Consider the following 27,314-nt stretch of genomic DNA (forward strand, 5'->3'; position numbering starts at 1 on the left):
CTATACCATTGATAGCTAGGTCATTTGCCTTGGGTTTATACTAAATGCAAGCAGGAATAGAGCTCTTTAGAAGTTGAAAACTAAAGCAAAAGAATGCAATATTAACTATGAAATTAAATGTGAAATTAAATTAAATTAACTATCAAAAACGCCACACCATGGCATCCCTCTTATCTGGCAGCTGGTCAATGTGTACAGTGTCACTGACCACTAGGCTTCTCTGAAGTTGATTCAGGTTCTGCTTCAGTTTCTTCTGGTGTTTCTGAAGCTTGTAAGGCAGGGTATGGAGCTCTGGTAAAAGACTTCCAGGCCATCCGCAGCGAACCTAGCAAGTTGTTCTTAAGGTCCATACTCATCCTGGTCAAGCCCTCTCTCAGTTCTGAAACATATAAATAAAGAACATTAAATGATTTACAAAGAGCTTAGGGTCCAACATAGCTGAACAGAGTGAATGATGCCCTTTGCACTGGCCAAAAGGTCTAGAATTATCAAGTTCTATGCTCGGACTTACCTAAGTGCATCCGCTTCCTGCCTTTATGATGTGGGATCAGCATTGGCTCAAATTCCACTCCTGGGACCACCATTGGTTCAATCCTATAGGCCACAGGATCAAACTACATAGGAAAAACAAGAGCTACATTTACCTCTGCTAAGCAGAGTCTGGAAACTATATAACTTTTTTTTTTTTTTTTTTGAGATGAGGTCTCGCTCTGTCACCCAGGCTGGAGTGCAGTGGTGCAATCATGGCTCACTGTAGCCTTCAACTCCTAGGCTCAAGCAATCCTCCTGCCTCGACCTCCCAAAGTGCTGGGATGACAGGCATTAGTCACCATGTACAACCAGAACTATGTATCTTAAACAAGAATAATCATAAGTTCATTTAAAAAAATGTACAGTTCTGCTCCATCACTTCCAAATCAATACTATTATAAGTTGTCTCATTGCTAGACAATGGAATAGGAAAAAAAAAATCAACACAACAGAAAATCCTATGTTCTTTAACAATAAGCCCTGATATTTAGGTAAAACCACAATAGCTGTACAATGCTTACAGGGTGATAAATATTGAAGAAACCTTTGCATGTTGGAAATCTGTAGTTGGGATCAATTCTTTTTAGTCCTCGGACAGTAAGGAACATTCCAATGGGAGATCCAAAGGCAAAGAATATCTCTGGTTTATAGATGAGCCGGGGGTATTTCACAGACACCTCAAAGGAGGAAAATAAAAGCATCTCTCATTAATAACAAAAGTTACATCTGTTTCTACCATACAAATAGCAGGCTGTAAAATGATCAAAGAGAATTAGTTACCTGCCCAATGCCAACATCCAGATAGTCACCATTTCTAGTATTACTGCTACTGCAGAACTCAGATTCTTTGGGGATGTTTGCCCCTGAAGCAGGCTGCGGGGCTGGTCTCTTAATACCCTGAAGAATAAAAAATAGTTATGTGGAGAAGCTGGGCATGACGGCATGCACCTGTAGTCCCAGCTACTCAGGACCCTGAGGTAGGTAGGTAGGTAGGATTGTTTAAGCCCAAGAGTTCAAGTCCAACCTGGGCAACATAGTCTCTATTAAAAAAAAAAAGTATGGGGAGCTACTATATAGTAAAAGTATAGCCAAAGGATTATATAGTTTTCTACTGGTTTGAAAGAACCCTTGGGAAAGTTCTGAAATGGCAGCCAAAAATTCTAGGAAGATTTCCTCAGAAAACAAGATTAAATTATTGCCTTAAATTGTTAATTGACATTCTTAGATGCTCTAAAATGATGAAAGTTGTACATAGCCATTTCAGTAGCGTTGAAACTTTAGGCAACAATCATAAGAGAAAACAATAGCAGGGCACTGTGGGAAGATAATGCTGAGGATTGCTAGAGTTCTATGAAGTGCTGTGCCTCTGTAATCAAGGGAAGTAGGATGTCGATGGGCTGGGCCAAGAACTGAGTCTTTAAAAAGAAATGAGCCACCTGCTAAAAAGTTGGAAAAGAACTAACTACTGGCCAGGCATGGTGGCTCACGCCTGTAATCCCAGCACTTTGGGAGGCTGAGGTGGGTGGATCACTTGAGGTCAGGAGCTCAAGACCAGCCTGGCCAACATGGTGAAACCCCATACTAAAAATACAAAAATTAGCTGGGTGTGGTGTCGCGTGCCTGTAATCCCAGCTACTCAGGAAGCTGAAGCAGGAGAATTCACTTGAATCCAGGAGGCGGAGGTTGCAATTGAGCCAAGATCGTGCAACTGCACTCCATCCTGGGCAACAGAGCAACACTCCGACTCAAAAAGAAGAAAACTAACTAATAAGATATGGAGAGAAATTCAGTGACCAGAAAAACTGAATGTGGAAGTACTGTTAACACAGGTAAACCTTCAGAATATTATGCTAAGTGAAAGAAGTCAGACACATGGCTCAAAAGGACATTCCATTTATATGGAATGTCCAAAATAAGCAAATCTGTAGAAACAGAAAGTAGATTAGTGGTTGACAGAGGCTGGGGGCAGGGAGCAATGGGGAGTGACAGCAAATGGGTATGGGGTTTCCCTAAGGGACAATGGAAATGTGCTGAAATTGGATAGTGGTAATGGTTACATAACTCTATGAATATACTAAAAACCATTAAATTGTAAACTTTAAAAGGGTGAATTTTATGGTATGTGATGTGAAGTAGATATTGGTAAAACTCTCATGAAAAGAAAAAAGCAAAAAAATAAATAAATAAATAAATGGTAGGAGAATTCCAGAGGAGAGAAGACTTCTGAAGCTAATAACACTTTTAAGGATGTAAAAAAAGAAGGGCCAGGAGCAGTGCAGCACTTTGGGAGGCTGAGGCACATGGGTCATCTGAGGTCAGGAGTTCAAGACCAGCCTGGCCAACATAGTGAAACCCCGTCTCTACTAGAAATACAAAAAGTTAGCTGGGCATGGTGGTGCACACCTGGAATCCCAGCTACTCAAGAGGATGAAGCAGGAGAATTGCTTGAACCTGGAAGGTGGAGGTTGCAGTGAGCTGAGACCACCCACTGTACTCCACCCCGGGCAACACAGCGAGATTTCATTTCCAGGAAAAGAAAAGAAAAAAAAGGATGTAAAAAAGAAAATGTGTTTAATTTCTAGAAAGAGAGCCAAAGATCAGCCAGGCAGGTGGCTCACACCTGTAATCCCAGCACTTTGGGAGGCCAAGGCGGGCAGATCACAAGGTCAGGAGTTTGAGACCAGCCTGGCCAATATGGTGAAACCCCGTCTCTATTAAAAATACAAAAATTAGCCAGGCATGGTGGTGGGCGCCTGTAGTTCCAGCTACTCGAGAGGCTGAGGCAGGAGAATCGCTTGAACCCGGGAAGCGGAGGTTGCAATGAGCTGGGATCACACCACTGCACTCCAGCCTGAGTGACAGAGCGAGACCCTGTCTCAAAAAAAAAAAAAAGCCAAAGATCAATTACCAAAAAACTGCTTGGCTCCCCAGAGTAAACATCCCACAAAGCACAAGGACACACTATGGACATCAAAGAATTGTTTAGTCCAACAAGCTGTATTAGGCACATACCATTGAGTTTTTTCTGGTGCTGAAATAGTTTAATATCTTCTTTCTTGGTCCTAAAGGAATTCCTATTTCCTGAAGATCTCGGTCTGTACATAAAGCCTAGGCATAGAAAATCAAGTCTTTCTTATTTCTAGACAAAATAAAATCAATCCTGTCCCCTAAGAGGAATAAGGCCTAGGCACTCTGTTGCTGCCTGTCTCTCTAGTAGTAAAACATCATAGAATAACTTCCAGAAAAAAGGACCTGTTTTATTCATGAAACAGCCTAAAAAAGAATAGAAAATATCAATACTTATAATATCAATGTTACAATAATATAGACAACATTGTTATTGTTAAAAAAAAAAAAAAAAACCAGAGAAGTTGGGTATCTAAGGACTTCAGGACATAAAAATCTTCCTTGATTTCTGGCCAGGCGCGGTGGCTCACGTCTGTAATCCCAGCACTTTGGGAGGCCGAGGCGGGTGGATCACGAGGTCAGGAGATGGAGACCATGGTGAAACCCCGTCTCTACTAAAAATACAAAAAAAATTAGCCGGGCGCGGTGGCAGGCACCTGTATTCCCAGCTACTCAGGAGGCTGAGGCAGGAGAATGGCGTGAACCCGGGAGGCGGAGCTTGCAGTGAGCCGAGATCGCGCCACTGCACTCCAGCCTGGGCGACAGAGCAAGACTCCGTCTCAAAAAAACAAAACAAAACAAAAAAATCTTCCTTGATTTCTATACTGACTTAAATGTCACATGCCTGAGAAGGATTATACTCCTGCTGATGAACACAAGCACTGAGAACATACAGCAAACACACAAGTATGGAACAGACTAACAATCAAGATCTCAAGTGTCACTCATCTTTTTTTTTTTTTTTTTGAGATGGAGTCTTGCTCTGTCACCCAGGCTGGAGTGCAGTGGCGTGATCTCAGCTCACTGCAACCTCCACCTCCTGGGTTCAAGCGATTCTCCTGCCTCAGCCTCCCAAGTAGCTGGGACTACATGTGTGTGCCACCACACCCAGCTAATTTTTGTATTTTTAGTACAGACAGGGTTTCACCATGTTGACTAGATTGGTCTCGAACTCCTGACCTCGTGATCTGCCCACCTCAGCCTCCCAAAGTGCTGGGATTACAGGCGTGAGCCACCATACCCAGCCAGCTGTCACTCATTTGATTAGGGAAGTCTTCCTGCACTTTATGAGACCAGGTTAATTCTTACAACACGGTGTACTTTTCCTACTTACTTCTTATTGTAATTGCCATGATGTGTGTGATTATTTAACATGTGTCTTCCCCAGTAAACTATAAACACTATGAGGTCAGGGATCATACGTCTTATTCACCCATCTATCCAGTACTTGGTATAGTAAGCATTTTCTAAATATCTGTTAAATGAGTGAATGTATCACAAACCAGAAAAAGGCACAACAAAAATGGAAAAAAAAAAAAAAACAAATAAGCTGGCTGGGCACGGTGGCTCACACATGTAATCCCAGCACTTTGGGAGGCCAAGGTGGGTGGATCACGGGGTCAGGAATTCCAGACCAGCCTGGCCAAGAGACCAGCTTGGCCAATACAGTGAAACCCCATCTCTACTAAAAATATCAAAATTAGCCAGGCGTGGTGGCGGGCACCTGTAATCCCAGCTACTCGCAAATAACAGTAGAGCTCTTGAAAGTACAACAGAAAATTAGAGTTGGAACAGCTAATGGTTATTTATTTGTTTGTTCTTGCACTCATGTTTTCTATGAGCCGTACTGGTTAGTCTGCTCCATTGCTCTATGAATATCAATATGGCCATCTGACCTTTGAACTTCCACAAAGCAAAGGTCACTTGATATGATAAAAAGCAAATAAATAATGCTAAGGAACATTAATCATAAAGTATTTATGACTAAAAAGTATCTAAAGGGTAGGCTCTTAGTAAACACGATAAACAAAAATACTGAAAATGGCTTGGCATAAAGTTTTAAAAGACTATTTTTACCAGAGCTTCTTTATCTACTTTCTCCTTCTCAAAGATATCAAAGAATTCAGAGAGCTGAAGTTTCTTCAAGTCTTCCTCTAGTGTAGGCGTATCTCCTTGATCCATTACAATATTTAGCGAATCCTAAAAATTAAATTATAAAGCTCATATTCTTGAAATTCATTTAGTTTCCTTTAATACTATTTTGCAGTAAAGAAATATATAGATTTCCACAGCAATGTATCTTAACTTTAACAAATTGTCATTTATGCAAGATATAAATTAAGAGGTTCCAAGGTTTTGCAACTTCAATTGAAAATATGTTTTTAAAGAAATGAGTAAAATATTCATCATCATTAACAAACATTTGCTGAATTTTAAGGGAGCTCAGTGCTTAAGAAATTAGGAAAACAGTGCTTAAGAAATAAAACAGTCTAGGCTGGGCATGGTGGCTCACACCTGTAATCCCAGCACTTTGGGAGGCTGAGGTGGGCGGATCACAAGGTCAGGAGTTCAAGACCAGTCTGACCAACACCCTGTCTCTACTAAAGATACAAAAATTAGCCGGGTACGGTGGCATGCGCCTGTAATCCCAGCTACTGGGGAGGCTGAGGCAGGAGAATCATTTGAACCCTGGAGGCAGAGGTTGCAGTGAGCCAAGATCGTGCCACTGCATTCCAGCCTGGGTGACAGAGCAAGAGACTGTCTCAAAAAAAAAGAAAAAAAAGAAATAGAAATAGAAATAAAATAGTCTAAGACAAAAGCTCTGCTGTGGAGGAACTCATGGTCCAACAGGAGAAATAGGTACCAAATCAATCCTACAGATGATACATGGTTATAGGAATTTTTACTAAAATAATGTTTAAACATCAAGTCCCCAATACTTTCGAACAGAGTTTCTATAAATCATATCAGTTTGTAGCCAATTCATTCATTTGTTCATATGCAAACTTCATTTAGCTCAATGATTCCATAACTCTATTAACAGATCAGCAGTGCATATTTTTGAGACGGAGTCTCACTCTGTCACCCAGGCTGGAGTGCAGTGGCACGATCTCAGCTCACTGCAACCTCCACCTCCCAGGTTCAAGCGATTCTCTTGCCTCAGCCTCCCATGTAGCTGGGATTACAGGCACACACCACCATGCCCAGCTAATTTTTGTATTTTTAGTACAGATGGGGTTTCACCATGTTGGCCAAGCTGGTCTTGAACTCCTGACCTAAGGTGATCCACCAGTCTCAGCCTCTCAAAGTGCTGAGATTACAGGCATGAGCCACCACACCCGGCCAGTTGGTGCATATTCACAAAAGAAAATAAGATAACTATGGTTTAGAATATAACAATTATTATTTGTAGAAGCATGTTACTATCTTGCTTCTATCATCCAAGAATAACAGAGATAATTAAAAGTCTGTTAAAATGAAAATAAGTGTAAATGTAATGTCATGACATGAAACTAAACTCAGCTAAAAACAAAAAATAAGTCTAAAATCTATAAATCCTTACTAAGGAAAACTACAAGAAAACCTAGCTGAACATCTAAATTACCTTTTCACTGTCAATATCCCCCAAAGAATCTTTCTGATTTGTTAGGATATCAAACAATATAAGCGAACCTATAAGTAAAATAGAAGAAGGGACAATTTCTAAGCATTAGCACTAAATGGCTCTCTGTTATACAAAAAAGGCAAAAGCCAATTACATATGTAAGCAAATCTATACAGCAAGGAGTCTTTCTTTCCAATTTACCACCACCCTTCCAACCCCTTCCAAATTTCCTGATCACAGACCACTTCTAGACCTCTGAATTTCATACTGATAAAAGACATTGTGCTTCAAAAACAGGTGTCTTTAAAATGTGATAGTCTTCTCTGGTCACACAGAACTCATTTTGTTACCTAAACTATGACCAGCAATGGATACACCCCCTTTGAAATCAGGGTTCCTCTGTAGAAAAAGTGTGTATATTCGGTTCATTTCAGAAGCAACTGTGTCCACAATAGTCTGACAGTAGGTGGGACTATTGTAGAAGAAGACATCCAGAATTGTGTCATTGGTGAAGTGCCTGAGGCGGTTAATGCTGGGCAGGGTTATTCGCTGCAGATCTCTGAAAAAAGGAAAAATAATTTAAGCAGGAAACCTAAATACACTTAATAGCCGCTTCCAATTTTAAGCCTTCAAGCTTAAACATTTTATAACAAACAATTGTCGATTTATAGGAAAAAACAAAAAGAGGACAAAGGAACATGTGTAATGAAGCCAGAGGGATGTGATAAGCAAAATTCAGAGTATAAAAAACCCTCAAGTCAAACCCATTTCTTCCATAAATAAACTGCAAGAAAACAACAGATGTAGACAGAGAGGTAAGTGGTAATCAAGAAAATAAATTAAAGAGACTTTTTTTTCTTTTTTTTTTTTTTTTGAGACAGAGTCTCGCTCTATTGCCCAGGCTGGAGGGCAGTGGCACGATCTCAGCTCACTGTAACCTCTGCCTCCCAGGTTCAAGCGATTCTCCTGCCCCAGCCTCCCAAATAGCTGGAATTGCAGGCATGTGCCACCATGCCCAGCTAATTTTTGTATTTTTAGTAGTGACAGGGTTTTGTCATGTTAGCCAGGCTGGTCTCAAACTCCTGACCTCAGATGATCCACCTGCCTAGGCCTCCCAAAGTGCTGGGATTACAAGCATGAGCCACCATGCCCAGCCCAAGAGAGACTTATAATAAAAGACATATCAACTAATTGCAAGGTATGGACTTTATTTGGATCCCAGTTTAAAACATGTTTGTAATTATATAAATATGTATATAAAAATTAATGTATGTAATTATATAATTAATGTATATAAAATATGTATAAAATATGTATAAAAATATAATAGACAACTGGAAATTTGAACACTGACTAGGTATTTGATGATATTAAGAAATTTTTAAGTGTGATAATAGTGTTATGGTTATACATTTTTAAAGTCCTTTAAAATATACTGTTCAGGGCCAGGAGCAGTGGCTCACGCCTGTAATCCCAGCACTTTGGGAGGCTGAGGTGGGCAGATCATGAGGTCCAAAGTTCGAGACCAGTCTGTCCAACAGAGTGAAACCCCATCTCTACTAAAAATACAAAAAATTAGCCGGGTGTGGTGATGTGCACCTTTACCCCAGCTACTTGGGAGGCTGAGGCAGGAGAATCACATGAACCCAGGAGGCGGAAGTTGCAGTGAGCCGAAATCGTGCGATTGCACTCCAGCCCAGGCAACAGTGCAAGACTCTGTCTCAAAAAAAACAACAAAAAAAATACTGTTCAGGCCGGCGCAGTGGCTCACACCTGTAATCCCAGCACTTTGGGAGGCTGAGGCGGGCAGATCACGAGGTCAGGAGTCCAGCCTGGCCAATATGGTGAAACCCTGTCTCTACTAAGAAATACGAAAATTAGCTGGGCATTGTGGCGCATGACTATAGTCCCAGCCACCTGGGAGGCTGAGGCAGGAGAACTGCTGGAACCCAGGAGGCAGAGGTTGCAGTGAGCCGAGACCGTGCCACTGCACTCCAGCCTGGGTGACAGAGCGACACTCCATCTCAAAAATAAAATAAAAAATAAAATATACTGTTCAGGCCAGGCACTGTGGCTCACACCTGTAATCCCAGCACTTTAGGAGGCCAAAGCAGACAGATTGCTTGAGCCCAGGAGTTCAAAACCAGCTTGGCCAACATGGTAAAAGCCCATCTCTACAAAAAATGGAAAAATCAGCTGTATTGGGCCAGGCACGGTGGCTCACGCCTGTAATCCCAGCACCTGGGGAGGCCAAGACGGGCGGATCACCTGAGGTCAAGAGTTCGAGACCAGCCTGACCAACGTGGAGAAACCCTGTCTCTACCAAAAATACAAAATTAGCCAGGCATGGTGGCGCATGCCCGTAATCCCAGCTACTCGGGAGGCCAAGACTGGGAACTGCTTGAACCCGGGAGTCGGAGGTTGCGGTGAGCTGAGATCACGCCACTGCACTCCAGCCTGGACAAGAGCGAAACTCCATCTCAAAAAAAAAAAAAAAAAAAAGATAAAAAAAATCAGCTGCAAGTGGTGCCACATGCCTGTAGTCCCAGCAGTACTTGGGAGGCTGGGGCGGGAGGATCACCTGAGCCCAAGGAGGTCCAGGCTGCAGTGAGCTGTGATCACACCACTGCACTCCAACCAAAAAAAAAAAAGATACAAACTGAAATATTTACAGATGAAATTACAGGATGTCTAAGATAAAAATCATATGGTGATGAAGGGGCATTAGATACGGTATGAAGATACGGTTGAGGCAGAACAAGCCATGTGTTGAGGCTTGTTAGGGCTGGGTAATCAGTATACAAGGATTCATCATATATACTACTTCTGTGAACAAAATTATCTCTAATAAAAAAAAGTTTTCTAAAAAGACAAAACAAAAAATGTAAAAGGCTTTTCCTGGAATTCTCAGCAGTAAGGTTTTTTAATTACAGGTCAAACGATAAAGAGATCAGCTCCCTCTCTCAATGCACAATTTCTAAAAGCAGAAAAAGGTGTGAGTGCCAGGTGCCAAAAGCAAACAGAATTCATATCTGGCAGAGGAAGACCACGCTGACAAAATCTAACATCCAGTTAAAGGTTTCTTAAAATTCCCAGAAAGATTCCTCAAATATTCAACCACTTCTGCAATTTATAAGGGCTATGTGCCCTTAGTAACCTCTTAGCATCTGCTCAAATATTGAAGAATCCGGACCCCACCACAGTGTTTGGCAAACGGAATATACCCAAATTACAGGGTACTGAGAACTGAGACACAGAATCAGAAAAGCCATTTCTGAGACCAGCATGGAAACAATGCTGACTACTTCCTGCATCTCCTGGTTCTATTCTAGAACTACATTAGAAACACACTACTTGCTGGAGAGCCCCATAGCCAGATATCCTCAATTTAAGCAACATTCTCTGTCATTACCGTAAAATTTACAAACAAAACTAATGGTCTTGTACCTTAAGAAAGCCATCACTTAAAAGTCACTGTACCAATTATACCTCAAGTTATAAATGCTAGTAGTTTAATGTTTGAGAAATCCCCCCTTTTTTCTAAATTTGGACAAATATTATTTAAATATAATAACAAAAGGAACAACAAAATACTTTGTACATCTTGGGGTACGGCTAGCTTTTGACATCTGAAGATGGAAATGGTTATACACTATGGGAAGATAGCAATATTTGGCTTTAATGCTAAAGATACAATGAAGCTGTAACAGTAAATACTAGTGAGCCAGTAAAACATACTGAAGATACACACAGCTCTCCACTCCTAACCAGGGCTAATTAAACCAAGGGACTGATCAGCATTTAATAGCATATCTCTAAGAAATTTTAAATATTCAGTCAGCTATAGCATAAAAACGTCCCCAAGCATAGCAATGATCAGAAAATATAATCACAGCTAACAACTCGAAGGTATTAAGTATTACTCACACATCCACACCAGTAGAATGCAAAGGACTGTGCCAGTTGACTGGAAGAAATTCTACCCTCCCAATCTGCTGATTTTCTTGGGCTTTCTTAAAATGTGTCTGTAGCAAGTTCAAGGAAACACTGCGAAAATCATTAACTGGAAAAGAAAATTAACTTATGCATCAACAATGAAGTAACAAATCTGTAGAATCTGGATGCAACAAATCATGTAATTATACTCTAACTACATTTGCACAGAACACATACTGACTTCCGTCAAAAATAAAGTGGTATTCAGGAAAAATTATGAGTGCATATAGGAAAAGATGTTTCTTTAATAACTTTTTTTTTTGAGATGGAGTACTGCTCTGTAACCCAAGCTGGAGTGCAGTGGTGAGATCTCACCTCACTGCAGCCTCCACCTCACTGGTTTAAGCAATTCTCCTGCCTCAGCCTCTTGAGGATCTGGGATTACAGGCACATACCACCATGCCCAGCTAATTTTTGTATTTTTAGTACAGATGGGGTTTTGCCCTGTTGGCCAGGCTGGTCCTGAACTCCTGACTTTAGGTGATCTGCCTGCCTTGGCCCCCCAAAGTGCTGGGATTACAGATGTGAGCCACCGTGCCTGGCCTAACAACTTGCTTTTACCATACAAAATATCTCATCAAAAGAAGGCTAACTTCAGGCCAGGAGCAGTGGCTCATGCCTGTAATCCCAGCACTTTGGGGGGCCAAGGCAGGTGGATTGTATGAGGCCAGGAGTTCAAGACCAGCCTGGCCAACATGGCGAAACCCCATCTACTAAAAATACAAAAATTAGCCAGGCATGGTGGTGTGCGCCTGTAATCCCAGCTACTCAGGAGGCTGAGGCAGGATAATCACTTGAACCCGGGAGGCAGAAGTTGCAGTGAGCTGAGTTTACGCCACTACACTCCAGCCTGGGCAACAGAGCAAAACTCTGTCTCAGGAAAGAAAATAATATATTTAAAAACAAAAAAAAAGGAAAAGGAAAAAAAAAGAAAGCTAAACTTCAAAACGTCGGCATCATGAGAACTGTTTCGTTTTTTTTTTTTTAATCACATGACAATATAACAACAGTCTTGCAGTTGAATTCCTACCCTAACTTTCTGGTTCTTATAAACAAGCACCACCCAATACTTTAAAGAAAAAAAAATACACCGTTGTTTGAAATTCATATCACATCAGTCTCAACCTTCCATAATACAATTCTAGTTTATGTTTAGAACCATTAGCCAGTTAGAATAAGACACCCTAATTGGAACAATTAAACTTTGAATACTATCAGGTTTTAGAGGACACCTTTTTTTTTTTGAGGTCTCACTCTGTTGCCTAGGCTGGAGTGCAGTGGTGTGATCTCGGCTCACTGCAACCTCTGCCCTCCGAGTTTAAGTGATTCTCTTGCCTCAGCCTCCCGAGTAGCTGGGATTACAGGCGCCTGCCACCGCGCCTGGCTAATTTTTGTATTTTTAGTAGAGACAGCGTTTCAAAATCTTGGCCAGGCTGGTCTTGAACTCGTGACCTCATGATCCACCTGCCTTGGCCTCCCAAAGTGCTGGGATTACAGGCGTGAGCCACCGCACCCAGCCTAGATGACACCTTTCAAAATCTAGTTATACTAATGACTTAAATCCTCCAATTAAAATATCAAAGGTTTATTCACAGTATGAATTACAAAAATGATTGATGCTTCTGTTATTCATTAAGCTCTATCATCTTTATGGTTCCCTGTAAATTTGAAATAGTTAGAAATAGGACCACCACATCATAAAACACAATTTTATAGGGATTAACTGCTTGTTCATTTGAGACTATTACAATAGTTAAGAGTATAAACTATTAGACTCAGGAATTTCCTAGCACTTCAGGTCTAAGCTGAGAAGCTTTACTACCTTGCCACCTGTCTTTAACTCTCCAAATCTTCTTATGCAGCTAAGACAATAGACCAAAGACAAGGCTTTATCTCAGCTCACAAGAGCACTGATTAATATTCTCTCACATGCTTTGCAAACCTACCACACTGTACAATGCTTCGAAAGCGGAGATCACAAGCTGGTCCAATCCCATGGACTACAAAAACCAAGTGATCTATTTGTAAAGGTTCTCCTATAAATGAAATTAAAAAGAAAATTATTCTGTATAATTAGTCATGTATTCTAATATCATTCATCATGAAAAGGTTATAAATATGAGCAAGTTAAAAGATGAACAGATAATTTAAAAGATACAAAATAGTCCTTTAAGTACCTAGCAAAAATACACTGATTTTACTTGGTTTCTAATTTATCTTGAAATAAGTCTGTAAAATTTTTTTCAGGATTTTTTTCTTTTTTTTCTGATCTCTGAAAAAGAAAACTCGGCTGGGCGCAGTGGCTCACGGCTGTAATCCCAGCACTTTGGGAGGCCAAGGCAGGTAGATCACAAGGTCAGGAGTTCGAGACCAGCCTGACCAACACGGTGAAACTTCATCTCTACTAAAAATACAAAATTAGCCGGGTGTGGTGGCGCATGCCTGTAATCCCAGCTACTCGCGAGGCTGAGGCAGAAGAATCACTTGAACCCTGGAGGTGGCAGAGGTTGCAGTGAGCCGAGATCACACCACTGCACTCCAGCCTGGGTGACAGAGCAAGACTCTGTCTCCAAAAAAAAAAACTTTTTTTTTTTTTTTTAAATTATGGGTTTTTTTTTTGTTTGTGACCGAGTCTCGCTCTGTCACCCAGGCTGGAGTGCAGTGGCACGATCTCGGCTCACTGCAACCTCTGCCTCCCGGGTTTAAGCGATTCTCCTGCCTCAGCCTCCCAAGTAGTTGGGACTACACGCATACGCCACCACACCTGGCTAATTTTTTGTATTTTCAGTAGAGACAGGGTGTTTCACCGTGTTAGCCAGAATGGTCTCGACCTCCTGACCCGCCCGCCTCAGCCTCCCAAAGTGCTGGGATTACGGCCGTGAGCCAACACACTTGGCCTTTTTTCAGGTTTTAAAAACTTTTTTTTTTTTTTTTTGAGACAGAGTCTCACTCTGTCGCCTAGGCTGGAGTGCAGTGGCATGATAAACACTCATTCCAGCCTCAACCTTCTGGGCTCGAGTGATCCTCCTGCCTCAGCCTCCAAAGTAGCTGAGACTACAGATGTGTGCTACCATGCCCAGTTAATTTTTGTATTTTTTGTACAGACGGGGTTTCGCCATATTGCCCAGGCTGGTCTCGAACTCCTGGGCTCAACTGATCCTTCCACCTTGGCCTCCCCAAGTGCTGGGATTACAGGCATGAGCTACCACGTGCAGCCAGGTTTTTAAAACTTTTTATTTTTAAATAACTAGAAATGTACAGAAAACTAGAAAGCATAGTACAGACACTCCCACATACTTTTTACAGAGATTCAACTTTTTAACAATTACATTTGCTTTATGATTCTCTGTGTGTGTACACACACACACACATTTATTTTTCTGAATCATTAGAAAGCAGACTACATACATCATCAGGTTGCATGCACCATACCTCTTTAACCCTTTAATACCACAATGTGTATTTCCTAAGTATATTATCTTACATAACCATAATACAGTTATTGAATCCAGGCAACTGAACACTGATAAAATACTTTTATCTAATATTTCATTTTTATCAATGTTTGGTATGTTTTTAAAGCCTGAAATTTTAAACTAATCTTTTTAAATTACAGTAAAGCTAGGATTTTGTCCAAGAGACAAGAAAAAAAGAATATTATAATCCAATTAAATATATTATAAAACCATAAGTGCCCCTACCTAGATAGCAGTGCATAATCAGGTCCTGCTGAAAAATAGTTTTCCTTAGTTGAAAATCTTCAAGGACAAGGAGTTATTACCAGGTATAAATTTCTAGTCAAGTAGGTGGAATCACACTTCTTGGAATTAGGACTAAATCAGTTCATCTGTACTTAGTGACTTCCTGGATAGTATTGCCAAATTTTACCCATCCTACCATATGTTTTAAAAGATATTTTTACATCTATTAAGATTCTTAGTAGACGAAGTGATGCTAATCTCAACTTGGAATAAACCCATATGATTAAAGATGATTTTTAAGCCTTGAGGTAATCTAAATCCACAGAAAAAGGTCACAATTTAAGGAGTAAACAAATACATCCAAAGGTAAGAAAAAATAAATGATTAACATTACCACAATGAATGTCAACAGAGATGTTCTCAACTCCTCTCTTCACAGTTCTTGGTCGACCCTGCTCCGTGGGTGTTGAACCCCAATCATCAGACCCTGCAACTGGCTGGTAATGCACCATAAGCTTAAACAGAACAGATGAGAGCAATAAAAATATTCTGCAATACAATCATCTCTATACAATGCAGTTTTAAGTGTAGAATCATGTCTTTCAAACCACACAGTAAAATCTGAACTGGAGTTTTGATATACAACTCGTATGGCTTGAAATGAGAACCATGAAAATATATTAGGCTAACAGATCTGTCAATAGTCCCTTTCTACATGGAAGACATGCTCACATAATATGTCAGTGATTTTCTTATTCTACAGTGGCATAATTTTCCATAAGAAAATTATTTTGTATAAGCTGAGTTGGGTAAATAACAGTAGTGGCTACAAGTTTTTAAGTTTCATAACTGTGAATTTGATATAAAATTTGACAAAGGTTATCCTACACAGAGTGCTTAGCAAAAGAAACCAATTGAGTTCTCCCTAATAGCGCAATTAACTTTTTATCCCAACAAGAGAAATGCTTTGTTTTACCTTTGGATTGTGTAAAATAATAATTTCTCTGTTGGGAGATTCCAGTTTCTTTTTCCATTCATCCAAAGTTACAGCAAGCATGTAAGTTTCCTTAAAAGAAAACACATTTCATTAGAGTTCTCTAGTAGCTTTCCTATTAAAACTGAACCTATTAACAAGAATACTATGTATTAATGAGTTTCAATAAGAATATCCTACTCCAATTTATCAAATTTATTTTTAAATCTTTTTGTTGTTGTTGTTGTTTGTTTTGTTTTGTTTGTCTTACTCTGTCGCCCAGGCTGGGTTGCAGTGGCACAATCTCGGCTCACTGCAACCTCTGCCCCCCAGGTTCAAGCAGTTCTCTTGCCTCAGTCTCCCAAGTAGCTGGGATTACAGGCACCCACCACCACACTCGGCTAACTTTTGTATTTTTAGTACATATGGGGTTTGGCCATAATGGCTAGGCTGGTCTCAAACTCCTGACCTCAGGTGATCTGCCTGCCTCGGCCTCCCAAAGTGCTGGGATTACAAGCATGAGCCACAGCACCCAGCCTATTTTTAAATTATTTTGAAATTACAACAGATAGTAGCACCAGGACAAAGGGGGAAAAATACTCCTAATTCCATCATCTACGCTAGATAATTAGTGTTCACATTTTAACATATTAATATTAATGTTCTAGACCAGGCGTGGTGGCTCATGCCGGTAATCACAATACTTTGGGAGGCCAAGGCAGGAAGATCACCTGAGGTCTGGCATTCGAGACCAGCCTGGCCAACACGGCAAAACCCCATTTTTACTGAAAATACAAAAATTAGCCGGTGTGAGCCGGGCGTGGTGGCTCACGCCTATAATCCCAGCACTTTGGAAGGCCAAGGCGGGTGGATCACCTGAGGTTGGGAGTTCAAGACCAGCCTGACCAACGTGAAGAAATCCCATCCCATCTCTACTAAAAATACAAAATTAGCCAGGCATTGTGGCACATGCCTGTAATCCCAGCTACTCGGGAGGCTGAGGCAGGAGAATCGCTTGAACTCAGGAGGCAGAGGTTGTGGTGAGCTGAGATCGTGCCACTGCACTACAGCCTGGGAAACGAGTGGAACTCCGTCTCAAAAAAAAAAATTAGCCAGTGTGGTGGGGCACGCTTGTAATCCCAGCTACTTAGGAGGGTGAGGCAGGAAAAGTGCTTGAACCCAGGATGCAGAGGTTGCAGTGAGCCGAGATCGCACCACTGGACTCCAGCCTGGGCAACAGAATGAGACTCTGTCTCAAAAACAAAAACAAAAACAAAAAAAAGCAAAAAAAAAAAAAAAAAACAAGAAAAAGGCTGGGCGTGGGGGCTCACGCCTGTAATCCCAGCACTTTGGGAGGCCGAGGCGGGTGGATCACGAGGTCAGGAGCTTGAGACCATCCTGGCTAACACGGTGAAACCCCGTCTCTACTAAAAATACAAAAAATTAGCTGGGCGTGGTGGCGGGCGCCTGTAGTCCCAGCTACTTGGGAGGCTGAGACAGGAGAATGGCAAGAACCCAGGAGGCGGAGCTTGCAATGAGCCAAGATCGTGCCACCGCACTCCAGCCTGGGAAACAGAACGACACTCTTGTTTCAAAAAAAAAAAAAAACTAATGCTCTACTCCAATTTAAAGAAAAATTTCAGTTTTCAGAGCAAGAAAAATAAAAGCTAAAAAAGATCAATCCTGTGACCATAGCATAATACAGTTTGCATTTGTGTGTGTGTGTGTGTGTGTGTGTGTGTGTGTGTGTGTACTTTTTTTTGTAGTGGTGGCGTCTCGCTTTGTTGCCCAGGCTGTTCTCAAATTCCTGGGCTCAAGTCATCCTCCTGCCTTGGCCTCACAATGTGCTGGGATTACAGGTGAGAGCCACTGTGCCCACCAGTACTTTTTTTTTTTTTTTTGAGATGGAGTTTTGCTCGTTGCCCAGGCTGTAGTTCAATGGTGCGATCTCCGCTCACCACAACCTCCACCTCCCGGGTTCAAGCAATTCTCTTGCCTCAGCCTCCCAAGTAGCTGGGATTACAGGCGTGCACCACTGTGCCCAGCTAATTTTGTATTTTTAGTAGAGACGAGGTTTCTCCATGTTGGTCAGGCTGGTCTCAAACTCCCAACCTCAGGTGATCCGCCCACCTCAGCCCCCCAAACTGCTGGGATTACAGGCGTGAGCCACCAGGCCCAGAGTATTTTTTTCTTTTTTTACACCTTAAAACACCACAACCATTTCCATCGTATTTTAAAATCTGAAAAAGGCCAAGCACAGTAGCTCACACCTGTAATCCCAGCACTTTGGGAGGCCGAGGCCAGCAGATCATTTGAGGTCAGGAGTTCGAGACAAGCCTAGCCAACATGGTGAAACCCCATCTCTAATAAAAATCAGTAGGAACAACTCTCCCATTACAATCTTTTCCTTTCAAGGATTGAAAAGGGGAAAAGAAGTACATATTTCAAAATAAATCTCCCAACATACAATTCTCAGTTATACTCTAAATAATGTTATGAAACACATGAATGAACAGTTCCTACTTGGCTAAACACCAAACAAAATGGAATCTAATTCATATCTTTTTCACTACCTACTTTACAAACCGTCAAAACCATTCCTGATTTTAATGAAACATGAAAAAAATACTACCCAAACAGTTTTGTTCTTTTTCTGAGGAAAGATAGCAGTGCCCCTTAAAAAAATTAGCCAGGTGTGGTGGCGGCCACCTGTAATCCCAGCTACTTGGGAGGCTGAGGCATGAGAATCACTTGAACCGGGGAGGTGGAGGTTGCAGTGAGCCAAGATCGCACCACTGCACTCCAGCCTGGGCAACAGAGCGAGACTCCGTCTCAAAAAAAAAAAAAAATCTGAAAATAAGACTACTTTATCCTGAAACTTGCTTGTAAATAGAAATGCTTTATTATATTTTATAATGTGATGCAGACAGAACCAAAGTCTTTCTGGAAATTTCACAAAACAAATTACAAAAGAAAGAAAAGATTATTAAATAAGAGAAGGAAAGAATAAGTAAAAAAAGAGTCAAAAGAATACCTCTAAAACTTGGCTGAAGCTCTCCGAGTAGGGAACATACTTATTGTCTTTGTCCCCCTTGTAAAACCACGTACATCGTCTCACTTCCGATGCCAGTTCATCCCAGTATACAGCATACCGCATCCTCTCCCCCAAATGAACATCATATCTGCCCCCATCAGTAGGAACAACTCTCCCATTACAACCTTTTCCTTTCAAGGATTGAAAAGGGGAAAAGAAGTACATATTTCAAAATAAATCTCCCAACATACAATTCTCAGTTATACTCTAAATAATGTTATGAAACACATGAATGAAAAGTTCCTACTTGACTAAACACCAAACAAAATGGAATTTAATTCATATCTTTTTCACTACCTACTTTACAAACCGTCAAAACCATTCCTGATTTTAATGAAACATGAAAAAAATACTACCCAAACAGTTTTGTTCTTTTTCTGAGGAAAGACAGCAGTGCCCCTTAAAAAAAATTATATAATGTGATTTTTCTGAATTTGCTTGAGGAACCATAAGGTAAATTAATAACCATCATGATGATTCAGTATAAATAGAATCATTCTTGTTTTATAAAAGAAGAAAAGACAAGTTAGAGAGTTCATTCTTCTGCACCCCACTCTATACATACTTTTTTCTTTTCTTTTCTTTTCTTTTTTTTTTTTTTTTTTTTTTGAGACAAGTCTCACTCTATCACCCAGACTGGAGTCCAGTGGCACAATCTTGGCTCACTGCAACCTCCGCCTCCCGGGTTTGAGCAATTCTCCTGCCTCAGCCTCCCAGGTAGCTGAGACTACAGGCACAAACCCCGCCGCCCAGCTAATTTTTGTATTTTTAGTAGAGAAGGGGTTTCACCATGCTGGCCAGGCTAATCTCAAACTCTGACCTCAAGTGATCTGCTCGCCTTGGCCTCCCAAAGTGCTGGGATTACAGGTGTGAGCCACTGTGCCCAGTCTTACACATTCTTTATAAAACAAAGTAAAACATAAGCTAGAACATTAAAGATATTACTGGGGGGCTGGGCACAGGGTGTAACACGCCTGTAATCCCAGCACTTTGGGAGGCCCAGTCAGAAAGATTGCTTGAACCTAGGAGTTCAAGACCAGCCTAGACAATATAATTAGGCCCCCAACTCTAAGGAAAAAAAAATTATTGGGTAACTATGCAGAAATAATAATAGATACTGTTTTCAAAATACAGACCAAATTCTTGAATATTATTGATCGGCTAGGTATTAGTGCAGAAGTTCTATATAAAATGCTGTAAGAAATTATTTAACTGGAAAAATCTAAAATTTGGTTTTCATAGCACTCACTATAAGGACCATTATATTATAGTTTGAAGAGGGGAGAGTCTTTGTCTATTCCAAGTCATAATTTTCACCTACCAGAGCTATATGCCTCTTCCAGCTGCTGTGAATCCTCAGAGTTGAAAGGAATCCATGTCTCCTTAGAATCTATTATCTTACAATAAAACCAATGGGGAGAAACTGGTTCATACAAGCTGCCAGCATCCATGTCTATTAGCTCAAAGGAACTACATGAGTTTGGTGACGGAGATGGATCTGACTGGGACAACTGCTCCTGTTGTGACTGCACTGATGACATTTCGCTCTCTAAAGACAAAAGAAAACTATCAGGAAAATGATCTTAACTGTGTAACTGTTCGCATACACACACGCACAAAACTAATCATTTTACGGAGCCATTTCTGCAACAACAACAACAAAATCTACATAATTTAAAAGAGAAATAACATAAATTAGCAACTGGATGGGTGGAAGCTTTAAATAAAATGCTTCTATTAGATCAACCACTGCACAGAGTTCTCAATTCTCTCAGAAAACTGGGTAATTTTACTCAGTCCATAAGTTATAAAACAAACCCAGAATCACAGGACCACATGCTCGAAACTAGATTGCAACAAAAACATTTTACCCTAATTTCCAATCTAAATGTAGTTAAAGGCAGAAAATTTACTCCAAGTCAGCTGGGTCATGCCCTGTCCTAGTAACGCCAAGGTTTTGGGCTCCAGGCCCCTACCATTACACAACTAATGGAATCTTAAAATACAAAAAATAAAACTATTCGCTTAGGAACCAATCATTTTTGATGGATCCTTGAAGTCGCTTAATGGGTGGTGGTACAAATTGGGAAAAGACGAAACCTCGCCTGGGGCCACGGTGCGCACACGCACGCCCACTCCCATAGCCAGAATCTCAGATGAAAGGTAACAAGCGACCTCAAAAGCCTCCTCCCGCAGAGGCGGCTCTGACCAGCTGTTTCTACCTCTCCAACACTCCTTCCACTCGGCAACGATCAGCGCCGCAGGCACCAGAAGGACACTTCTAAGCTGCCTCGTAGGGCGGGGGGGCAGGAGGGCATCTCGCGCGGGCCCGGCGGGACGGCAGACGCCGGCTTTCGGCTCCATTGTCCTTTTCCCCACACAGACTTACCTCGGCCACCCTGGCGCGCCCCCTGGCCCCCGCGACCCTAGGCCCTGGCGCCCCGCTCCGGGCCCTCGGAGCTCGGGCTCAGGTCGTCCGCCCGCAGCCCCGCGACAGCAGCAGGGCAGCCAGTGCAGACCACAGGGTTCACAGGGTTCACAGGGTGCCCAGGGTTCCCCCAGGCTCGGGGCTTCCCGGAGCCGAGGTTCCCCCGCCCCGCATCCCGGCCCCGCAGCGCTGCGCCGCCCACCTGCACCCAGCCCGGCCTCCCTCGGTCCAGCCGCCCGCCCGACGCGGTCTCACCTGGCGGCCCCGCCACTCCTCAGGCTCTCCTGCCCTCCCTGAGGAGGACACTGCATGGCCCGGCCGCGGCCTTTACCCCAGCCCGGGAGGGGCGCGGCGGAGCAGGGCGGAACCTGCAGCCCCGCCGGGCTCGCGCCGAACACCAGGCGCCACGGCGCTCCCAGTGGGCGAGTAGCGGGCCCGGATGCCGGGCGAAAAGATGAGGCGGCGGGGAGCGCGGCGCACGACCGCGGGTGGGGAGTGCAGGGCCGCAGGGCACGGGCGGCAAGTGTCGCGAGAGGTGGGGGGAGTCGCGCGAGACGTGGCTCCTGCGGGCAGGGAGCTGCAGCGCCGGGCGGCGGGCTGCTGGCTGCTGAGGTCTAACAGTTGGGGAGAGTTTCGAGGGTCCGTGGCGGAAGGGTCTTCGAGATCAGTTTCTAGTATCCGTGACGGCAGGGGCTTCAAGATCAGTTTCGAGTGTCCGTGGCGGAAGAGGCTTCAAGGCGGCCCCTCACGTACGGGGCGGGAAAGTCGGAATGATCCTCGGGATACGGTGCAGACCCTACTAGTGCGCCAGGAGCGGCGCGGTGATCACCGGACGCAGGGACTGCATGGCCCCGGGATTAGCGGAGTAGGGCGGAGGGCGCAGCCACAGCCGCCCCGCTCCTGGCCTCTGTTTCTGGGTGCTGAGAACGGGTGTCACTAGCATTTGCCAGGAAAAAAGGCTTTGGCCCGTCCTCCGTGCATTTATGATGATTTAGAGGTTACCAAAAAGGTATCCCTAAAAAATGTAGAGGTGTCGGGCGTGGTGTCAGCGCCTGGGTCTGAGCTACTCAGGAGGCTGAGGCTGAAGGAGCACCCCAGCCCATTGGTGCCAGCTGCATGAGCCCAGATGGTGCCAGTGCACTCCAGCCTGGGTAACACAGCGACACTAGTCTCTAAACAAACAATAAAATTAATAATTTTGTTTTGTTTTGTTTTGTAGAGGCAACCTTAACAGGATTTAAAAGATGCCAGGGAGGTTGGAGATGAGATACTGCTGTCCAAACAGGAAGACATAACTGAGGTGAAAAGTTGAAAGGGGCTGGACGCAGTGGCTCACGCCTGTAATCCCAACACTTTGGGAGGCCAGGAGTTCAAGACCAGTCTGGCCAACATGGTGAAACACCATCTCTACTAAAAATATAAAAATTAGCCGGGGGTGGTGGCTCGCGCCTGTAATTCCAGCTGCTTGGGAGGCTGAGGTGGGAGGATCACTTGAACCCGGGAGGCGGAGGTTGCAGTGAGCCAAGATCGCAGCCACTGCACTCCAGCCTGGGCAACAGAGGAAGACTCCATCTCAAAAAAAGAAAAAAAGAGAAATTTCCCGCAGTCATGAGGTCGAGTACAGGCCCTGCCCGACTCTCCTTAGTATTTCATTTTAATACCTTTTGGTATTTAAAAAGATATTTTCCTATATTCTAACGATTATAGGGCATTTTTTTTTCAGTTTTTGTGTTTTTTTTGTGTGTGTGTTTTTTTTTTTTTTTTTTTTTTGAGACGGAGTCTCACTATGTCACCCGGCTGGAGTGCAGTAGCACGATCTCGGCTCACTGCAACCTCCGCCTCCCAGATTCAAGCGATTCTCCTGCCTCAGCCTCCGGAATAGCTGGAATTATAGGCATGCGCCACCGCGCCCAGCTAATTTTTGTATTTTTAGTAGAGACGGGGTTTCACCATGTTGGCCAGGATGGTCTCGATCTCTTGACCTCGTGATCCACCCGCCTCGGCCTCCCAAAGTGCTGGGATTACAGGCGTGAGCCACCTTGCCCGGCCTATTTCAGTTTTGTTATTTCTTCACAAACAGAAAAAGAAAACAATTTTTTATAACACATTTATTCTCTTTGCAAATTAACAGCCACACACAAATATCCCCAAGTTAACACCTTCCCTTCAAATTTATTACACTTAGAATAGCTTCTGCAAGGCCGGGCACAGCGGCTCACGCCTGTTAATCTCAGCACTTTGGGAGGCCCAGGCAGGCCGATTTAGCAAGGGGTGGAGCTAAAATCACGAACCCACACAGTGTGACTTCAGAGCCTGCACCTAAGTAACTTGTCTAAAATCAGTCAGGTAAGTGACAGAACTGGAACTTGAATTTAGGTTTTCTATCTTCAAATCCTGTTGTAGCCTCTATACCAGCTGTTCTCAAATTTGGAGGGCTGTCTCAAAAAAAAAGTGGATTGCAATGTGCAGTTTGAAAATATATCAGTAAACTTTTCATATTCTGATACTATTAAAATCCATTTTTCTGTCTTGCACTTTGTTTTATTTTTGTTGTTTTGAGTAAAGTGAAAGCAAGTTTATTAAGAAAGTAAAGGAATAAAAGAATGGCTACTCCATAGGCAAAGCAGCCTATCTTGCACTTTGAATGGATCTCTTACCCATGTGTGACTTAAGACATGTATTGTTCATTTGGGAAAATATCAGTTCACTGAGCTATGTAGATCTTCCAAATGTTAATATATTTTATTATACAATTTTTTAAAAATTACCGATCTCATCAGAAAAGTCTTTAATATTGGGAAGCTGTCAAGCTCAGAGTAGCAGGTACAAGTTTTCCAATATTCTGCTTTTTTCTTGAAAGGTCAAATTTTATCATTGGCAACAAATGATAAATTGTCTTCCTTGAAGTGACAAGTCTCCTTTGTTTTCAAATAAATTTCTGCTAAATACTTACATACAAATAGCCATAGTTTGTCCCTTATACTTTCAAAAAAAATGATGTTGCATGAAAAAAGAGCATCTAGTTCAGCTTCCAATTCAAATAGTCACTCAAGTTCTTTTTCTTCAAGACACCACCATCTTACTTTTGGTATGCAACAAAATGGTTTTATGGGCCACAGTGACTCATGCTGTAATCAAGCACTTTGGGAGGCTGAGGCTGGCGGATTGCATGAGTCCAGAAGTTTGAGACCATCCTGAGCAACATGACGAAACCCACCTCTAAAAAAAGAAAAGAATTAGCTGAGCATGGTGGCACAGACCTATAGTCCCAAATACTCAGATGGCTGAGGCAGGAGAATGGCTTGAGCCCAGGAAGGGGAGATTGCAGTGAGCTGTAATCACTATATCTGGTTAATTTTTAAATTTTTCTTAGCGACAGGGTCTCACTACATTGCCCAGTCTGGTCTTGAACTCTAGGCTCAAGTGATCCTCCCACTTCGGCCTCCTAAAGTGCCCAGCAGGAATCTGCATTTTAAATAGTTACCACACATGATCTGGATACAAGTATTTGGGATCCACACAGTATAAATTTTAGGTTCCCCAAAAGTCTGCATACATAGGTAGTTTCAGGCAAATAGAATATCTTACTGTGCCCCTTAAAAATAAAAACCCATGGCCGGGCGCGGTGGCTCACGCCTGTAAAAACTTTGGGAGGCTGAGGCGGGTGGATCACGAAGTCAGGAGATCGAGACCATCCTGGCTAACACGGTGAAACCCTGTAGCCAGGCTTGGTGGCGGGCTCCTGTAGTCCCAGCTACTCAAGAGGCTGAGGCAGGAGAATGGTGTGAACCCGGGAGGCGGAGCTTGCAGTGAGCTGAGATCGTGCCACTGCACTCCAGCCTGGGCAACAGAGCGAGACTCTGTCTTAAATAATAAATAATAAAAACACACTTAATGTTACTGGCTGTTGTTTGTGGTTGTGTATCAGCCTTTTACCAGACAAGCCTTAACAGGTAAAATGTAAAACAATCTCTACTTTTTCCCTTTCAATGTTCTAGTGCAAGAGGCAGCGAACTTTTTTTCTGTAAAGGGCCAGATAAATTCTTTAGGTTCTGTAGGCCATAAGGCTCTGTCACAACTAATCACTTCTCCTGTTGCAGCACTAAAGCAACCAGAGAGGAGATGTAAACTGATGAGTGTGGCTGTGTCCCAGTAAAGTGCAGGCAGGGGTTTAATTTGATCTCAGGTAGTAGCTTGCTGACCCCATGCTCCTAGTGCAGAAGATAATGCTAATGGCCAGTAAGTTGTCTAAAGAGCAAAACCAAGAATGTAGGGGTCATAAACAACTGGATCTTATATCCAAAGCTGGAATCATTGTTTTTAGAGGCAGAAGTCCTCAATCCCAGATTGACACCTAGGCATCCAGAGTGAAGAAAACTTCACAGTTGTCTCTGACGCTGACTATACAATAACAAGACCAGGGCTTTGGGCTCTGACAGTGATTTTCAAACTTTCACCACTCACTGCAGCTTCGACCTCCCAGGCTCAGATGATCCTCCTACCTCAGCCTTCCAAGTAGCTGAGATCACAGGTGTCAAAGAACAAAAATTAGCCAGGTGTGGTGGCACACACCTGTAATCCCAGCTACTTGGGAGGCTGAGGCAAGAGAATCGCTGGAACCTGGGAGGTGGAGGTTGCAGTCAGTCAAGATCATGCCACTGCACTCCAGCCTGGGCAACAGAGTGAGACCCTGTGTATTACCCTGTTTTCACAGTGCTAATAAAGACATACCCGAGACTGGGCAATTTATAAAGGAAAGCAGTTTAATTGACTCACAGTTCAGCATAGTGGCGGAGGCCTCGGAAAACTTCCCATCGTGGCAGAAGGGGAAGCAAATACGTCCTTCTTCACATGGCAGCAGCAAGAAGTGCCAAGCAAAAGGAGTAAAAGCCCCTTACAAAACCATCAGATCTCATGAGAACTCACTATCATGAGAACAGCAGCATGGGGGTAACTGCCCCCATGATTCAATTACCTCCCACCGGGTCCCTCTCATGACACATGAGGATTATGGGAATTACAATTGAAGATGAGATTTGGGTGAGTACACAGCCAAACCATATCACTCTGTCTGAAAAAAAAGTCGCGTGTGTATATTTATACACACACACATATACACACACACACACATGCACACACACATATATACTTTTTTTTGAGACAGGATCTCCCTGTCACCCAGGCTGCAGTGTAGAGCTGCATGATCACAGCTTACTGCAGCCTCGACCTCCCCGGCTCAAGTGATCCTCCCACCTCAGACTCCCAAAGTGCTGAGAGTACAGGCATGAGCCACAGTACCCAGCCATATGCATATATTGAGCAAATATCTGTTTTTATTCCTTATTTCTTTATAATACAACATAAGACATATTGACTTTACATCAATATTTAAGTACTGTTAATTTTACATCATAGTATTTAAGTTATGGGATATCAGGAAAAGAGTAAATATCACCCAAAAACTTCATCTTCTCTTCTCGGGATAGGATTAATGCGTTTCTCATTGTACATAGGATAGTTGCGTCATGGTAGGCAGAAATAATACCTTGCTATTATCTTTATTTTGAGATTAAATATGGTTTACAGAGATGCATATGGGTGCCAGGTTGATAAGAGGTGGACTTGTGATGCTTAATTTTAGGTGTCAATTTGACTGGATTAAGGAATACCTATAGAACTGGTGAAGCATCACTTCTGGGTGTGTCCATGAGGGTGTTTCTGGAGGAGATTGGAATGTGAGTCTGTGGATTGAGTGGGGGAGATCAGTGCAGGAAGGCACCATCCAATCAGCTGGGATCTCAGAACAAAGAAGACAGAGAAAAAGGCCGGGTGCGGTGACTCATGCCTGTAATCCCAGCACTTTGGGAGGCGAGGTGGACGGATCACGAGGTCAGGAGTTTGAGACCAGCCTGACCAACATGATGAAACCCCATCTCTACTAAAAATACAAAAATTAGCCGGGCGTGATGGCGCGTGCCTGTAATCCTCGCTACTCAGGAGGCTGAGGCAGGAGAATCATTTGAACCCAGGAGGCAGAGGTTGCAGTGAGCCGAGATCAGTCACTGCACTCCAGCTCTGAG

At 42.8% G+C, this 27,314-nt stretch overlaps 1 protein-coding gene across 4 annotated transcripts in view; it reads right to left on the bottom strand.

Annotated features, from left to right (window-relative positions):
* The window catches only part of DDHD2 (DDHD domain containing 2), a 31,685-nt gene extending 9,387 nt beyond the window's left edge, over window positions 1-22,298 (bottom strand). For 2 of the 4 annotated variants that reach the window (XM_055348991.2, XM_055348992.2), the window contains exons 1-14: window positions 21,490-22,088; window positions 20,128-20,355; window positions 18,747-18,937; window positions 15,716-15,805; window positions 15,134-15,254; window positions 10,970-11,105; window positions 7,393-7,601; window positions 7,043-7,110; window positions 5,515-5,637; window positions 3,544-3,639; window positions 1,312-1,428; window positions 1,053-1,208; window positions 512-614; window positions 209-379 (exon numbers count right to left, since the gene is read on the bottom strand). In XM_055348991.2, the coding sequence (XP_055204966.1) occupies window positions 209-379; window positions 512-614; window positions 1,053-1,208; window positions 1,312-1,428; window positions 3,544-3,639; window positions 5,515-5,637; window positions 7,043-7,110; window positions 7,393-7,601; window positions 10,970-11,105; window positions 15,134-15,254; window positions 15,716-15,805; window positions 18,747-18,937; window positions 20,128-20,347 (1,801 nt within the window). In that variant the 5' untranslated portion in view covers window positions 20,348-20,355; window positions 21,490-22,088. Of the gene's footprint in view, window positions 1-208; window positions 380-511; window positions 615-1,052; window positions 1,209-1,311; window positions 1,429-3,543; window positions 3,640-5,514; window positions 5,638-7,042; window positions 7,111-7,392; window positions 7,602-10,969; window positions 11,106-12,984; window positions 13,075-15,133; window positions 15,255-15,715; window positions 15,806-18,746; window positions 18,938-20,127; window positions 20,356-21,489 lie in introns of all 4 variants that reach the window. The other 2 variants (XM_055348986.2, XM_055348989.2) reach the window with 2 other exon arrangements.
* Between the last annotated feature and the right edge of the window lie 5,016 nt (window positions 22,299-27,314).

This window comes from Gorilla gorilla, chromosome 7 (genome assembly GCF_029281585.2).
Source record: "Gorilla gorilla gorilla isolate KB3781 chromosome 7, NHGRI_mGorGor1-v2.1_pri, whole genome shotgun sequence".
Lineage (NCBI taxonomy): Eukaryota > Metazoa > Chordata > Mammalia > Primates > Hominidae > Gorilla > Gorilla gorilla.